The sequence below is a fragment of the Apiospora marii genome (genome assembly GCF_038362585.1).
Source record: "Apiospora marii strain CBS 49790 chromosome Unknown utg000013l_segment0_segment0, whole genome shotgun sequence".
Classification (NCBI taxonomy): Eukaryota; Fungi; Ascomycota; class Sordariomycetes; order Amphisphaeriales; family Apiosporaceae; genus Apiospora; species Apiospora marii.
Window position 1 is genome coordinate 2,964,937 of NW_027117384.1, and position 15,722 is coordinate 2,980,658.

The 15,722-nt window shown below is 56.3% G+C and overlaps 5 protein-coding genes across 5 annotated transcripts; 2 read left to right on the top strand and 3 right to left on the bottom strand.

Annotated features, from left to right (window-relative positions):
• Positions 1 to 3,109: 3,109 nt before the first annotated feature.
• PG985_016035 (uncharacterized protein) lies at positions 3,110 to 3,619 on the bottom strand (the record flags this gene model as incomplete). Its single annotated transcript, XM_066835801.1, has 1 exon — positions 3,110 to 3,619. One exon carries the CDS (start codon positions 3,617 to 3,619, stop codon positions 3,110 to 3,112), a length of 510 nt encoding a protein of 169 aa, XP_066677004.1.
• A 1,750-nt stretch (positions 3,620 to 5,369) lies between these two features.
• On the bottom strand, positions 5,370 to 5,960 carry PG985_016036 (uncharacterized protein; the record flags this gene model as incomplete). Its single annotated transcript, XM_066835802.1, has 1 exon — positions 5,370 to 5,960. One exon carries the CDS (start codon positions 5,958 to 5,960, stop codon positions 5,370 to 5,372), a length of 591 nt encoding a protein of 196 aa, XP_066677005.1.
• A 1,652-nt stretch (positions 5,961 to 7,612) lies between these two features.
• Positions 7,613 to 9,551, top strand: PG985_016037 (uncharacterized protein; the record flags this gene model as incomplete). The annotated part of the gene is made up of 2 exons (XM_066835803.1): positions 7,613 to 9,428; positions 9,508 to 9,551. The coding sequence occupies 2 exons, from the start codon at positions 7,613 to 7,615 to the stop codon at positions 9,549 to 9,551; spliced, it is 1,860 nt and encodes a 619-aa protein (XP_066677006.1).
• Positions 9,552 to 10,411: 860 nt separating this feature from the next.
• Positions 10,412 to 11,280, bottom strand: PG985_016038 (uncharacterized protein; the record flags this gene model as incomplete). Its single annotated transcript, XM_066835804.1, has 2 exons — positions 10,412 to 10,968; positions 11,193 to 11,280. 2 exons carry the CDS (start codon positions 11,278 to 11,280, stop codon positions 10,412 to 10,414), a joined length of 645 nt encoding a protein of 214 aa, XP_066677007.1.
• Positions 11,281 to 12,734: 1,454 nt separating this feature from the next.
• PG985_016039 (calponin-like protein) lies at positions 12,735 to 15,041 on the top strand (the record flags this gene model as incomplete). Its single annotated transcript, XM_066835805.1, has 2 exons — positions 12,735 to 12,901; positions 12,992 to 15,041. The coding sequence occupies 2 exons, from the start codon at positions 12,735 to 12,737 to the stop codon at positions 15,039 to 15,041; spliced, it is 2,217 nt and encodes a 738-aa protein (XP_066677008.1).
• Between the last annotated feature and the right edge of the window lie 681 nt (positions 15,042 to 15,722).

The window sequence follows — 15,722 nt, forward strand, 5'->3', positions numbered from 1 at the left end:
TTCCTTCCAGCGAGATTACACTGCTACCAGAAGCAGCGAAGGAAGACTGGACTGATCAAATTGATTTGATTGATTGATTGATTGACTGGAGGGTTGAACCTGTCTGTGCGCAATAAGGTTCTCACTTTGCATTCGTTTTACTGTAATTAGGCCATGTTCTTCGCTTATTTCGTCGTGTCGTTACCACCACGAGACCCCAGAGAGAGTGTGTGTCAGAGACAAAAGGCAAACAAACATATGTATGCAGTCCCTCGCCCTCGGGGCGGTGGCTTTGATGCTGTCTCAAACCCAGCCAAACAACATCTCCAGCGCGACTTGGGCAACCGATTGATTCTTCAAAGTCCACTAGGTACGGCCTCGACTACTGCGCAACCAAGCAACCTGCGGGAACAGCTCACACAAGAAAGATACCACTGCCTTAGCGTATCCCGTAGCACGGGCAACCAGGAAACAGGGTTCTGCAACCGCCTTCTTTTCATTATCATTGGAACACCGTCCTGTTCGGTGCCGTACGCCGCCTTGGAGGGCGGGGGATAACAGGTTTCTTGTTGATGAACAGTTCGTCCGAGGTCGGTTTTGTTGACGCTAGCCTAGTAGCCCGCAAAGGCGAGAGTGGGTGGATTGAGCCGGCTCCAACGGACTTTTTGGACAGGAACGATTTCAACGAACACACCATGCACCATGTCAACATGGTGGAAACGGCGAAAAAGAACGAGTGGGCATCGGCAATTTCGAAAGGACAAAGTCACCACCCGCCTGCGTCGAAGCATGTAGGTCAAGTGTGAACGCCTGCGCACCACCTGCAGATGCTACCATGTTCCTACTTGCCGGCCGCCCATGATTGGCCTGTTATGTCTTCACGTCGCCTTCATAAAATTACAGATGCATGTACCTTACATGCCACTACTACCATGGAAGACTCCAAAGAGCCACATACTGGGGCGCACCATCTCTTTGCTCTGAGCCTCTCTGCCTGATGTCTTCTTCCACGACCCCTCAAGTTGTTCCATCGAGCTAGCACATTTCACAGTATATTTGACCGAAGGGGAAACATGGGTGGACGATCTCCATTTCTCTTGCTTGTGCGTCTGCAAAATCTTGCGGTCTACCCTCAAGTGAGTGTACGTACATAGACGTACGTGAATTTTTGTCAATATGTTTGCTGTCATCGTGCCAAGAAAGTGTCTAGGTGCAAGCGAACCTTCCGTCAATGGCCTTCTGTCAGCGCCCACGATAAAGTTACATGAAAGGGATGACAGGCCAAGACAGTTCGCCCATGCGCCCCAAACGGACTTTTCTGGTCCTTGAGAGGGAGGCTGGAGGATAGACTTCAGCTTCAACTCTAATGATTCCGATGGGCCGAGGAAATTGCACAAAGGTAATAAGTATGAGAATCGGTCCTGATAGCAAAGTAACTCTATCATCGTACCAGTTTCATACGCCTACGCGCCGGATCTGAGGAATCTCGGGACATTGTGAGCCGGGCCTTGTTCTGTTGTATCGGGAAATGATACCACAAAAAATCAACTGCAGCACTGTATCGATCGTTTTTTCTGGCTTTGTTGGCTTGCTGGCTTTTGTCACTTGTCACTCGCCCACTGGCAGTGCTCCGCCAATTTTTTGGCCAGGCAGTTCATGCGCCATCGAAGCGGGAGGCGCAATCTTATTTTCGGAGAAAATGGGCAACAGAGGGGCGCACAACGCAGGGGAGGGGGACAGGAGAACTCCACGATGCCTTATGGATGCGGTTAATCCTGGTCCTCCACGAGATTGATGTCACATTGAACTCCCAGTGGTCGATCCCAATTGTGCCGGCTGTTTCCGTCCGTCGTTGGCCACTGCAGGGGGAACACACACGCACACACACACAATTTTGGGTGAAATGAGTTATTAGTTTTGGACGCGTTATTGCTGCTGCTGCTGCTTGCTACGCTACCTAATGTATGAAGGGTCGTTTTGAGGTTCCATTCGGATCGCGGTGTTCGCGAGATTGTCCGGGTCCGGTTCGGGACTCGGGATCGTCAGTTGAAGTTGAAACAGGGACGACATGTTGAGGTTGCGTGTAAGTGAGGCAGTTTAGTACGTGTAAGTTTAGGGGGGTTTTGGGTAATGGGCCTCTAGCTTTCTCGTTTCCAGGCGTTGTTGGCGCCCTATGTACACACAGATAGACACACCGCCGTCGCCGAGTGAGCGCTATTTTGTGTGACCCGTTACGCCTACTTCTGCTACCTAGTAGCTTGCTTACTCTCGCTCCATCATGTTGTCGTTCTCCCCAATTTTCCTAGGGCAAACGACGAACTGTGCTGCTGTGTGGGTGGCCTTGTGTGCGGTGGTGCGGCACGTCCATTGCCGGCTCATGACATCAGCGCCTCTCCGCTCTTCTCGGGACCCGATCGGTGTGCCGCATCCCCATAGCGACGGGGGGGGCCAGAAGGGGGGCCACGCACTGGGACGAACGCCAGGAGCAAACCAACCAGACGAGATTGATTCTCGTTTCGACCATGGAGCTCGCACATCTTACTTGGGATTAGGTATCTAGAGCGCACTTACACTTTTGAATAAGGCAAATAACTCCACCAAAATGCGACGGGTGCCCAGCAATGATTTGTTGAAGCCCAACCGATATTCTCAATCTCCAATGTTGATATCATATGTTCGTATCATAGGACTTAGGTTATGCCAAGTGCACGTTTCACCACATCTAGACCTGAGCCTGGGCCAAGTGAGCCCATAATGATAGAAGTAAAGGCTGAATCAACAAAGGACGTCTAGCTGTTACAATATTGCATTTGGTAACAAGAAGTAACTTGCAGCGCGATCGTGACCTGGCCAGCCGACGGCGATGCACTTGCCTTCGTTCATGCGCACGGCCGCCGCTGCGCTTGGCCGAGATAGAGATTCAGTGCTGCATGCATGAAGTCTCGCGGCTGGCCACCGACGAGGTGTGACATCCCGATCCAGGTGGCATGTATGGTGAGCTTGAAATGGCCAAAGGCGAATAACAAGTTGCAGTAGGCATTTTCGTTCGGGTGGCATCAAAGCAGTGGACGTATGCACGATGAACCCAGGGAGACCTTGGCATTGCGAAGGGTAAGTTAGACGTGGCCTGTCATCCCATCATAACCTTGCTTCTTATAAGTGATTGGGGTATAGCGGGTTTCTCGTATATCTCACGACGAGTCTCTCTATCCATGATTATAGGCCTTTTACGTGTAAAGTCGCTTGAAGCGTCTGGTTTGCCTGTCGCTGGCGACTGGGTTTCTGCAATGTAGAGTTTCTGGTATCCAGCCGCCATCACGATAGCTCGCATACCCAAATCGCCGAGTGTAAGATGGCATATTCGTGCAAGAGAGGACAACACCCTTGCACCGTGGCGAAGACGTGTTCGGACGACGACTGCAGTGCCACCTGCCGTGGTACCTGCTGGATGCGGTCGTGGTCCGTCAGCTCCTCGCCTGCCGCTGCACGAGTTGTCGTCCCGGAGATGGAAGGGGGTCCGGCTGGCCCTGTTGTAACACGTGCCCTTACATCTCGTTCCGGTTGTGAGTATTGGAACTTCGGACGCTCCGCCGCCTATAGGGGGCGCGGCCTTGGGGGATGCGCGGCAGGAATCGGGCATGGCTCCTCGCCCCCCTTTGTCTACGGTTTCGTTTTCGTAGGACTGGTGAGATGGTAGGAGAGTAACAGTAGCTGACGCAATGCTTGTTCTTGTTCATGCGTGACAGATGCGTCTGGCAATGAAGCTGCCCCTGACGATGGGTAGCGAATTCGCTACAATGCCTACATGCATATACACCACCAGTCCGTACATGATTCCGTACGGCACCCACCAGCCATTACCACGCCCGTTGACACAGAGACACAGGAACATCGCAAGAGTTTGCGGTGCACCTCAAACACCTTCACCGCTCCCTGTAAGTGTTGAAATGGGGTGTAAGAAGTTGCTCGAATGTGTCATTCAGGATCAAGGACATACAGTGAGCAAGCTACATACATACATACCCATCCCACGCCAGAAAAGGCATGTCGTGTGTGTGCATGTGTAACGGACGGAGAGTACCACCGAGCCACAGCCAGCAAGCTCCCGTAAGTCGTGATGCCGCAGAGAGGTGATGTTATGTTTCGTTCTGGCTGTCCTGAACTATTCCGTGCCTCTTTACGCATCCGGCGACAGTACGTATTTCCTGTTATACGATCTATGGTTTCGTTGGGTCTTCTTAGATGAAAAGGGGTCGTAATGGATCGGTCAGGAGACGCCTTCAATCAGTTACGACATAAGCTACGTAAGCTTAAAGTACATGCCAACCAGCTTGGGTGCGATTTCCTTGTATTCTTCAAAGCCAAACTGGAGTTACAGTGCAGCGCTGGCAAGCGGCGGCAGTATCAAAGGTCATGCCAGGACTCGGACAAGCACCAGCATGGGTTTTGTAGATTTGAGTACATTGGTACTGCATCGGGATCACGAATCAGGGCCAGGTGTAGTTCATGTTTGGTTATTATACATGTATCTTACAACGGGACGTCTATCCTCAAGTAGCGGTACAGACTGTTCCTTACTACATCCTAACCACATCCCCACGGAATCGACACTGCCCGGTTCCTGAAGCTGCGCAAAACACCGCCCGCCGACAACCTTGGGTTCGCCCAGCTGGCTTTCATCTCGCATGACCAGCTACCTTGATATAAGTATAGGCTCCGACGCGGCCCATTCAATGACGACGGACAATCCCCGGCGGACGGTATTGCTGGCTTGAAACATTCCGGGAACCACTGCCACTCCAAGGACGATGTAATTACCAGCACGAGTGCCCGCCATCGCAGCGTTCAACGGAGACACAGAGAGATATCTTGACGATGGTTTGTGTAGAAGTGCTTGGGTTTCTCGATGGTGATGCAGAGTGGATGAAGCGGCGGCATTCGTCGAGGCACGCGCGCCTTGCTGGCGGTGGCCTTTTTTTCTGGTACAGGTCCTGGCATCGTGGATGCTGTTGTAGTTGCGGTCACACATTGGGTATGAAAGGGCATTGGCAGCGGCAACGGCCACTGCCCTGACCCCGACGACGAGACGTCAACTTTGTTGTCGTCCTGTGGGCAGTTGGTGGGCTTGGGAGCCAGGACGCCGGTGAAGCTCTGGGTCAGCTGCGTGGGCTTGGTGGGTGTGGCCGCCGTTAATCCTGGCTGATGTATCGCTGCAAAGAACCTCATGTTAGTAAAACGAACTTCAAATGTGTTGACTGCTTTCCCCCAAGCTTGTGAGCCCCGCTGCTATACTTGGGTGTGCTTCGGGGGTTAACATCAAGCTGTCCGTACCTTTCTAAGAGTTGTCTATGCTATGCGGAGAAGATAAGAGCATGTCATGCCCTTTCCTCTCAACTCGGGTTCGTCGACTTCCCCGACTTGCCACCACCGCCCAGCGCCAGGCCGACGCCGACCCCCGTTGCGATCCCGCTGACCAACAGCAGCAGCGCGACCGCCACGATGACGAGGAAGTGCGCCCTCTCGACGCCGCACACCTTGCGCCGCCGCTTCTCCGGCCGCGGCGGCAGCGTCTGGTAGCTCAGCAGGCTGGTCGGCTGCCCGATTGCCCCTGGAGGCCCAGCGGTGGTGCTCAGGGGCGAGACCACCAGGGACGGCGGCGGGGGCGGGCCCGGGTTGGTGGTGGCGACCCATTGGTGGGCTCGCGCGATGCCTTCGGCGGCGTGGCCCGTCGGCGGCGGGTACCATGACTGCTGCTGCTGCATCGGCGGTTGCGGTTGTTGTTCCTGCTGCTGCTGCTGGTAGGAGGGCGGCGGCTGGTGCGTTAGGGCTGGCTGCTGGAGCCGCCGGGCGATGGTTTCCCATTTGCCGTACGTTGTCGGTGAGCTCTCTGCTGGTGATGGTGGTAGTTGGTGTTGAGGACTAACACCACTACCACCACCACCGAACTGCGGATAGGGATTTTGGGTTTGCTGGTAGGCCATGATGAATTTCAACTGATTAGGAGTTGTAAAAGGTTGTGAATACTTTTCTTTTGCAAATCTGGCCATATGACATACATAACTGGCTATTTCATCTTTCAGGTTCGGAAAACCCAGGAGTCGTAGTAAGCAGCTGTATGACGGATTGGGCACTTATACGGGAGCCGCTACGCACGAGGTCCTATTTTGGGTCTCACTCAGCCATTGTAAGGGAGCCTCCAACAACAGGCAGTGCTACTTCCCGCCTTGGCTAGGAAGGGCCTTTTCCTCCAAAATGGCATGCTGACTACATTCGGTTCCGGACGGGGTAACTAACACAACGGGTGACTGGTGACCCCCCATATAAATGAAGATGCTAGAGGCCTATTGTGGTATCCTGGCTCTTGCCCATTGGCTGGGATCCTGCGCAGCGCCATGGAAGCGCCATGTTTTCGACCTTAGCTTGGTGCTTGGGTTTTACATTGAAGGGCGGTGCTTAGGCGGTGCCCACCGAGCGCGCTCAGCTAGGTGGACTTACTCAGCCTCATCATACCAGACCTGCTGTTCATCCTCGAGAGGCGGTGACATGCTGAAAAGGCTGAGAGAACCGGTCTATCCGATCATTGGAAGAAAATAGTCGACGATGCGATTGCTCTACTCAATTGCCTGGCCACCGCTCCAATGGTGAAAGAGAAGGCCACTCCTCAAAGACTGCGACATACACTTTCAATGGACTTAGCTACAGTAAGTTGTATGTCTGTAAGTGAGGAAACCGCGTATAGTAAGGTAGCGCTATGTTAGCTTTGTTTATCCTTGGTTTATCAGTGGTGGTGCTGTGGGCAAGTCTTGAGCATAGCTATTTGCGAGCAGTTCCTCATCTTTTCTTCCTTCGGCGGCGGGGTTCAATGCACTTGAGAAATATGGGGACGATGCCGGAGAATTCTACCTACCCCACGATGATAGAAGGAAGGATACGTGCATGGAACTTCTTGATCTTGGGTGCAGCAGGGCAGCAGCAGCAACCTCGACCCCATCGCTGCCCAAATCGGCCAGCTGCCTTTGACCAAGTGCAGGCAGAAACAAACAACATACTGCAATGCGATTGCCTTGCACGGAAAGCAAAACCTCGTTGGTCAACTGCTTTGCGACAGGCAACTTTTCACAGCATGGCATCACATGGTCTCAAATATGTCTTGAGAGAATACATATATCTTGAGCATTTTGCTTCCTGAGTTTCCAAATCGGATTTCCAACCCCAAAGATCAATCAACTGCCATTACCCCAAGGTACTTGATGCCCAGGCCTGGAATACCTCGTCAATGTTAACGAGTCAACTAGGCCAGGTACCACCGGCAATTGGCATGCGCAGGTGGGCAGGGCCGATCCCTGTACCGACACGAAAGTTGGGCGTTTTAAGGCTCCACTGACACGCTAAAGAGCGACCCCCCGCGAAGGCAACTCGCGATTTTGGGCGGTTCTGGGCAATCGCCAGAAACTCAAAGCTTATCGGCCTCAAGGTCTCCGAATTGAAGCATACTACCTCGACTAATAGGTCGGATGGGCTTTGACGCGTCCGTCACCGAGCTCTTCGCCTCCTCTCTCTTTCGAAGCGCGTCCTTCCATACCTACACAGGCACAGGAACAAAAGACAACCGGCGAGACTCCGCCAAGTCACTATGCCGCCCCCGGTGCTTGACAGCTCTTCGCCGCTGTCATCGCCGGACTCGTTCATAACCGCGACCGATTCGCCCAACAATTTGGCCGATATCACCATCACCGACATAAGCAGCCCCGACGATGCCGAGACCGAGACACAGTATCGCCTCGCACGACAGCTGCCGCCCGAGCTGAGGCAGCACTGCCAAATCTACTTGGAAGAGAACATCCACTCGATAGCCCTGAACCTGTTGAACGACCTGCTCCCCTCCGGCCAGCGCAATGGCGATAGCAAGCGCGCGACGAAGCCAGACGCGGCGAGCAAAGGCGCAGCCTCGTACTGCCCGCCACCCAACCACATTGCGCTCCTGAGCACACTGATCGTCCACCCCGACTTCACGAATCGGTCCAAGGAGGAGACCTGGCCGGAAGCTGCCAACAACTCTTTAGCGTACCTGCGCTGCCTGCTCCGGACCGTCGGCCCCATTAACGCGCGGTTCAAGGAAGCCTTCCGCTTCGGAACCGGGCCATCGCGGTATTCGCGCGGAGATTCCCTCAGCTCGGACAGCGAGAACGAGCTGCTGGAGGATACCTGGGGCCACGCGCCCATGGAGGGCAAATACTTCAAGGACAGCGTCTGGCGGCGCGGCCAGGACTTCTTCGGCGTCGTCGGCTGGGCCTTCAACTGCAGTCAACTCTATCCCAACCGCTGGTACTATTGGCGCCAGTGGCTGGACTTTATGTTTGATGTCATCGAGGCCGACCTGCTGGAGCGCCATCGGCTGGATGTGGAAGCGGACCGCGCCGGGGCGCGCACTGACGAGGATAAGTTCCTCTTGCTGCGCGACTCGATTCTGGCAGGGTTCATCGGTCAGCAGAAGGGCCGGCTGGGGGGCTTGAAATGGGTCATGAAGGCGCTTTTCGCGGATGGGAGCAAGGGGTCGAGCTCCGTCTTCCAGGAGATGTGGCATAACGAGCACCGGGGCATCTCGAAAAAGACCATCAACAAGCGCAAGAGGGCACAGGTCAACCTAGAGAAGGGAGAATACGGGGCGTGGCTCGACGACGAGTCCATCTACTCTTCTCAAGCGTCGGAACCACCCACACCGCAGAAGCTCCTGTCGAGCTCCGGCAAGTCGAAGCTGCAGACCCTGGAACCGGCTTTTGTGGAGTCGATCCAGCTCCGGCAGCGGTTGTTCGCGATGCTGTCGTATCTGTGCAACTTTCTGCCCGACCCACCGGTGTCGCTTCCCGACCTTTACGAGAGTTATGTCGAGCACCTGAAGGTCATGCCTCTGACGGTCTTTAACGCCTTTATCACCCAAACCACCTCGGTCCTGCGCCTGGACAGCCAAATCTCGATTCTGCAGGACATCCTCATGCTGCTGATGCCCTCCAACGCCGTCTCGCCCGCGCGCGTCGATGCGGACCGGTACGATGCTAACGGCACCAGCCCGGCCATCATCGAGCGCTGCTTCCTACCCTACGCGTCCAACACCATCGAGGCCGAGGACAACGCCAAGGTGAGCATGCTGCTGGAGGAGCTCGTGCAGCTGGTGTGGGTCGACGGCACCGAGACGTTCAGCCCGGCGCTGGTGGACGTGGCGAAGAAGGGGGTGGCCGCGCGCGAGGCCAAGGCCAGCCGCAAGAAGACTTCGGCGCGCGGCCGCGGCCGGGGCGGGCCCATGGTCGAGGACCACGACGCCGAGGCCAAGGCGGTGCTGCAGGCGAGCGGGCGGAGGCTGGTGACGCTGGCGCGCATGATCGTCGCTTCGCTCGACGAGAGCGATAATGAGAGCATGGGCGAGGACGAGATTGAGGCCAAGGGCGGGGATGGTGAGTTTGGTTATCTTTTCTTGACGCCTGGTTTCGAAGATTTTATGAATACTAACCAGGAATTTCTTCCCGCGAACAGATAGTTCTGAGGAAGTCACCTTCATGACCGCGCGGAGTACCTAGGAGGAACGAAGCGAGTCGGATGACGACAAAGACGAAGAAGAAGAAGAGTACGAATATGAAACTCCTACAAGACCAAGAGGAAGAGGAAGAGCGAAGCCGTCGGCCGTGCGAAGGATGGCTAGCTTTTCCTCTTATGACGGCGCTGGCGGGACTGCGGATGAGGTGATTCATGGTAGGTTTTTCCAAATCGAGCAAGGATGTTGGAAATTCGAACCAGTTGACTAACTCTGTGTGTGTGTGCGCATGTACCAGACACTATTGTTGTATCTTATAGAACAGATTCTTAGGAGGGACTGTTGGAAGACGACGGGGGGGAAGAAGAAGAAGCTCCGCATCGACATCGACATCGGTGTCGCGGTCACAACAAAAGATCGAGCCGGCATTGTAATGTTTTGTAAGGCTTATTACTGCTATATTGATGATACCCCCTTTCCTCATGGAGGCTGGCGTTTGGGTGGCAGCTTTCCCTCCCCCCCTTTTTTTTATTTTGTTTCGGCGTTGGGGGAGGAGGATAAAAAATCAGACTATTACTCTACTGTACGGGCCGGGGCCTACTTGGCCACGGGAGAAGAGGGAAAGGCTCCAAAGATGGACGGTCATCAAGCTCGTTCCAGTTCAAGTTGCTCCCATTGTAGGATTTGAGCGGTGGGGTGGCTTGCGAGCCGTTGTATTATACAGTCGGTTTCGTACAGGGTACATGTTATATACAGTATGGGAATAGAGCGAAAAAGGCCATGCACTTACTCCAACTGCACCCGTCCCAACATTTTGAATACTTGTGTGCCAGCATGTCAACGATAGACGAAAATGCTGTTGGACCATCCAGTTTGGCGCGCACAATCTTACAACGGACGGATTCCTCACCGTTTCCGCGAGCTGGAGGGGGACCAGGATGTCGGCTGCCACGTCTCGCTCGGCCCTGTCGCCGCCTTCTTCCAGGGATCGTCCTTTTCTGCTTCTTTCTTCACTTCTCCCGCAACAGTCTTCCCCTGCCCTTGCCCCGTCGTTGTCGCCGCCGCCGCGCCGTCGTCGTTCATGGCTTCGGCAGGCTGCGGCGCATCCTGAATCGCTCTCTTGGGCTGCTCTTCCGGCTGATCCAGGAAGCTCGGCTTGGCGGCCCAGCGCGCGTCGGCCTCGGCGGCGAGGACCTGCATGCGGGCGCGGCGGGCGACGTCGGCCTGCTGCTCGCGCAGGGAGGGCGGGTCCGGGCGCTGGTACCGCAGCCACTGGTGCCATTGCGGGGGGACCTGGACGTCCGAGTAGTGCGTCGAGCGGGGGTACTTTACGATGCGGCGCCAGCGGGTGTCGTCGGCGGAGGACTGGTAGGCCGGGGAGTCGGGGGAGGCGTCGAAGTTGGGGGGTGGGGTGTTGCCGGTGAGGCGGAAGATCCAGTAGGTGTTGCCTTGGAGGTCAGATCCTGGTGGGAGGGGAAAGGTTCGTTAGTGAACGTGTTCAGGTTCAAGATCAAGATCAAGGCTCGTGCTCATGCGCCGTCAAATGCTAGTTGGATGTGGTTCATGCAGTGTATTATAGGTGACATCATTTCACGGGCCAGCCGTTGGGGGCAATGGGGGGAGAGAATGGGAAGAAGCTAATGGGCCCAAGATGATAATAATAACAATGGATGGGACAACAACATACCGACGAGGAAGCGTTTGCGCCAGGGCAGGCGCAGGGCCTTCCAGCGGAACCAGGCTCGCATCACCAGGCCGACGTTCGAGGACGACATGATTGATGGATGTGATCAAATGGAAGTTCTCGACAGGGCTAATTTTTCGATTGTTTTGACTTGAAACAAACAAGGCTGGCTAATACGGAGACCAAAGCTAGCCAGCTGTCAGGGGGGGGATGCATTAACAACAAGAGGGAATCATTATCGGCCTGCTGGGGGCGGGCGGGATCAAATCGAGTATCTCGTCGACCATCGGGTTTTCATCATGGTGATCCGTTCAAATCCGATAGATTGGCGGGATGGATAACAACGGGCTTGCCTTGCTTGCTTACAAAAACTTGTGCTACTGAGCTGCTGCTGGGGGGCGCCACAAAAATCCGGTTGGGTTGCATTGAGATGCAGGGAATGGGTGTGTTAGGCAGTGTTCCCAGCAGCCCGTGTGGCTGGTAAGCGCAGACTGGCGGCTGTCATTGGGTGCTGCAGTGCTGTAGCAGTGCAAATAGTAGAGGCCCTGGGAGGCCCTGCCTGCAAAACAGCGCGGGTGCCCAATTCCAACGTAACGTCATCCCGGGATGGGAAGGTGGGGTTGGGTGTGATTTGCAGTGACTTGTACATGGACAGCGGGCATGCCTGTGCGCAAATCACCCCCAAGAACCCCTGTGCCTGCCTTGATTTAATTGATTTCTCGCTACCTCGACGCGTCTTACTGCCTTGGTCCTTGGGTCTTTGGGTAGTAGTTGCCGGCAAGTCAACCACTATAGAATCGACTGGGAGCGAGCGAGAGAGAGGGGGGGGGAATGGAAATGCCACTTATTAGATTGCCCATGTGCCTTGATTCAAAACACCGCGGCTGGGAGGACCTATATTGAACCTATAGTCCGGTTGGCTATACATTTATTTTTGTTTTAATTTTTTCTTTCCTTTTGACGGATATCAACGTCGAGAGAAATCACCCAGACCCTCTCTACTGTTTTTATCACATTCCCACATGTTCATCCTTGATTAAGGAGAGAGATCCGTATGTACATTGATGTAGGTGTGCGTGCGCTGTATGAGTGTTTCAGCAGCCAGCCGAGTCCCTTGGTCCCCCAAAATCGGTACCTACCACTACCTACCATCGATCCCTCTTACTTAACTCGGACGGAGGCCTGTTCGGCGGCGTTGGGATAAGCATCAGCATCAGCCTCAGCCAAGAGTGACCTCATCCCGTCATTCCTGCTTCGCTCTTGCCCACCCCTCCTCCCTCTCTTACCTGCCTCTAATTACGCAACGTACACAACAACGTCCTCTCGCTCGATTCCAGCGCATTGCGACCGACCCGATCGAATCCTCGCACACACGCAGCAAGCCGCGTCATCTTTGTCACCCATCACCCACTAACACGACACACGACCGCAAATTGGCTCTACCTACTTACTTCGTCACGACTGTTTCTTATGTATGCGACATCACCATACCATAAACACCGCGCCGCAATTGACTAGACATCATCTGCTATTTTGTCGCCCACCATGGCTTCCGTCACCTCCCTAGACAAGGACTTGCGCCAGATGCGCCTCGACAAGTACACCCCCGCCGCCGCCAACCAGGCCCGGTCATGGATTGAGAGCGTCTTGGGCGAGCGCCTGCCGGGGAACGAATTATTAGAGGGCCTGAAAGACGGCGTAGCGCTATGCAAGTGAGTCGAACGTCCACACATGAATTGTTTTGGTGGTTTCGCGCTGAGTCCAGAGGAAATTGCTGACCATGGCGCCCGCTTTGCCTACAGACTCATCAACCTTGCCGTCGGCCCGCCAGGGGTCAAGTTCAAGCAATCCGCCATGCCCTTCGTCCAGATGGAGAACATCTCCCACTTCCTACGGGTGTGCCAGCAGCCGCCCCTGAACCTACACCAACACGACGTCTTCTTGACCGTCGATCTTTACGAACAAAAGGACCCTACACAAGTATTACAGTGCCTTGGCGCCTTCTCCCGCGCCGCGCAAAAGGCCAACCCCTCCGTCTTCCCCACCTCCATCGGGGACACCAAGCCCAGAAAGGGGTCCATCCTGTCGCCGCAGAGCACGGGGCCAGCGCCGGGTAGGAACCGGGGCTTCTCCAACGCCTCCAACAGCTCTTCCAACTACGGCCGACCAGCCCTGATGTCCAGCAAGACGGGCGATTCCGGTGGCCGCTGGAGCCCTACGAAGAGTCCGACCGGCAGCGAGCGCGTGGGTTCGCCAACCGTCAGCAGCTGGAGCAACAAGAACCACGAGGGAGTTACCAGCCCCGCGTGGAATATCGCGCAGTACGGCTACATGGGCGGCGCGTCGCAGGGCAACCTCGGTGTCGCGTTCGGTGGGCGGCGGCAGATTACTAGTGCCGGGCCGCACGTGCCCAACCTGGCCGACAAGGAGCGCCGACGCAAGGAGATGGAGGCCGAGGGCGAACGCCAGCGCCAGCAGATGGAGGAGGAAGAGCGCATGCGCAAGGCCGAGCTGGCGGCCGAAGAGGAACGCGTCCGCAAGGCCGAGGAGCGCCGGTGGGAGGACGAGGCGCGGAAGCTGCGCGCCGAAGAGAAACGCCGCGCCGAGGAAGAAAAGCGACGGTGGGAGGAAGAGGAGCGCCAATGGAAGCTGACCGAGGAGAAGCGCCGCCGCGACGAGGAAGAGGCCGAGGCGAAGCTGGAGGCGGAACGCCGGGCCACCCGGTCGCGGAGCAAGAGCAACACGGGCCAGGGCTCGAACCAGTTCATGTCGGACAGCGATCGCATCAAGGACCTGGAGCGACAGCTCGAGCTGGCGCGCCAGCGGGAATACGAGTACGAAGAGGAGCGGGAGCGTCGCACGGGCAAGAACTTGGACCCCCGATCTCCCAAGAGCCGTGCGCGTTCGCGAAGCCGAGCGCGGCCCACCAGCCGCCCAGGGAGCCGCCCGACGAGCCGACCACCGAGCCGACCGCCCAGCCGGCAGGAGTCCTTTGCGCGCGGTGAGCGCGAGGTGTTGAAGACGCAGTGGGACCGCCACCAAGAGGAGATGGAGGCGATGGCCGCCAACCCCAACCCCGCCCCCGGACCGGCGCTGCCTGCGCGTCCGTTGCCGGTCCCCGCCCCGGCTTCGACTCCTTTGAAGAAGCAGCGCACTGGCGAGAAGCCGCCTGTTCCTCTGAAACCCCAGATGACTGGTGGTGGTGGTGGTGAGGGCAGGCCCCTGCCGGTTCCGGGCCCGGCGATTAAGAAGCCGTCGGCGTTCGGCCGTCCTATTGCTGGCCCCCCTACTCCACAGCAGCAGGTCTCCAGCCCTGGCAACCAGTCTTTCGGCAGGCCTATTGCCAGTCCCCCTACTCCCCAGATCTCGAGCCCCGTCACGCCGTTATCCAACAACACGCGGCCCCTACCTCAACCCAAGTCGCGATCGCCGTTTGCCAACCGGACCGACCGCCACCTGGCCAACAACCAGGCGCCGACGAGCCCGCCGCCCCAGCAGACGTACTCGCGCGAGCTGGGCGCGACGGCCGAGCAGGACGCCGAGGACCGGCGGCGGCAGCAGTCGCAGCAGGCGACCAAGGCCGGGGGGTGGGCGTCCAAGTCGCTGCTGGAGCGGGAGATGGAGATGGAGCGGCAGCGCCAGCGCGAGTGGGAGGAGAGCCAGAAGGAGACGGCGCAGGCGGTGCGGTCCGGCGACGGCGTGGACGGCATCGGCGGCGGTATCGGGGGCAAGTGGGACGTGAACCAGTGGACCGGGTTCACGGGGGGCGACAGCCAGAACAAGGGCGGGGCCGGGATCGGGGCGGGGCGAAGGCAGATTGTTGGGCCGAGGCCTTTGCCGGGGCGGCCTTAAGCCTTGAGGCAGTGGGAGTGGGAGTGAAGGAGTGTGATGAGTGGAGAGACAAGAAAGGGATGATGAGTGCGTAGAGGAGACGAACGAATCATCGACGCACACACCTACGTAATTTCTATTATTACTACTATGACTGTTGAGAGAGAGCAATACCCCGGGGGATGGAAGAGAGGAGACGAAGAAGTTGAGGGTGGATTAGACGAGTGAGACATCTTGGTTTCTTCGAGGAGAGGGGAGTGGTAGATGATTGATACGCCCTTTTAATATGATATATTCAGACGCTTGCTCTTGCTCTATGATGTTTTTCTGTGCATATCTTCGGTGTTACTGACGGCTGCCTTGCTGCCCTTCGCCGTTGGTGTTTCATGTGGTGTCAGGTTCTGGGACGTCGAGTGGGCGAGGAATGACATGCCATGTCAGGCCATGTCGGAGATGGATCGCACCATGGGGGCTACCAGCAGCGTGTCCCTCGAATGGATCTCAGGTGTCTGGGTATCTATCAATTGGGCCATTCACCAAAGTTGCAAGCTTGGCTTCAGTCGAGGTTCTGGAATCGCCGGTCGGCCTCGATGCGGGAGCAAAAAGGGGTGTATAAAACACAAAAAGGAAAAAAGAAAGGTCGCAACTGCATCAGCCGTGAATCGAACACGGGGCCCATCGATGGCAACGATGGATTTTACC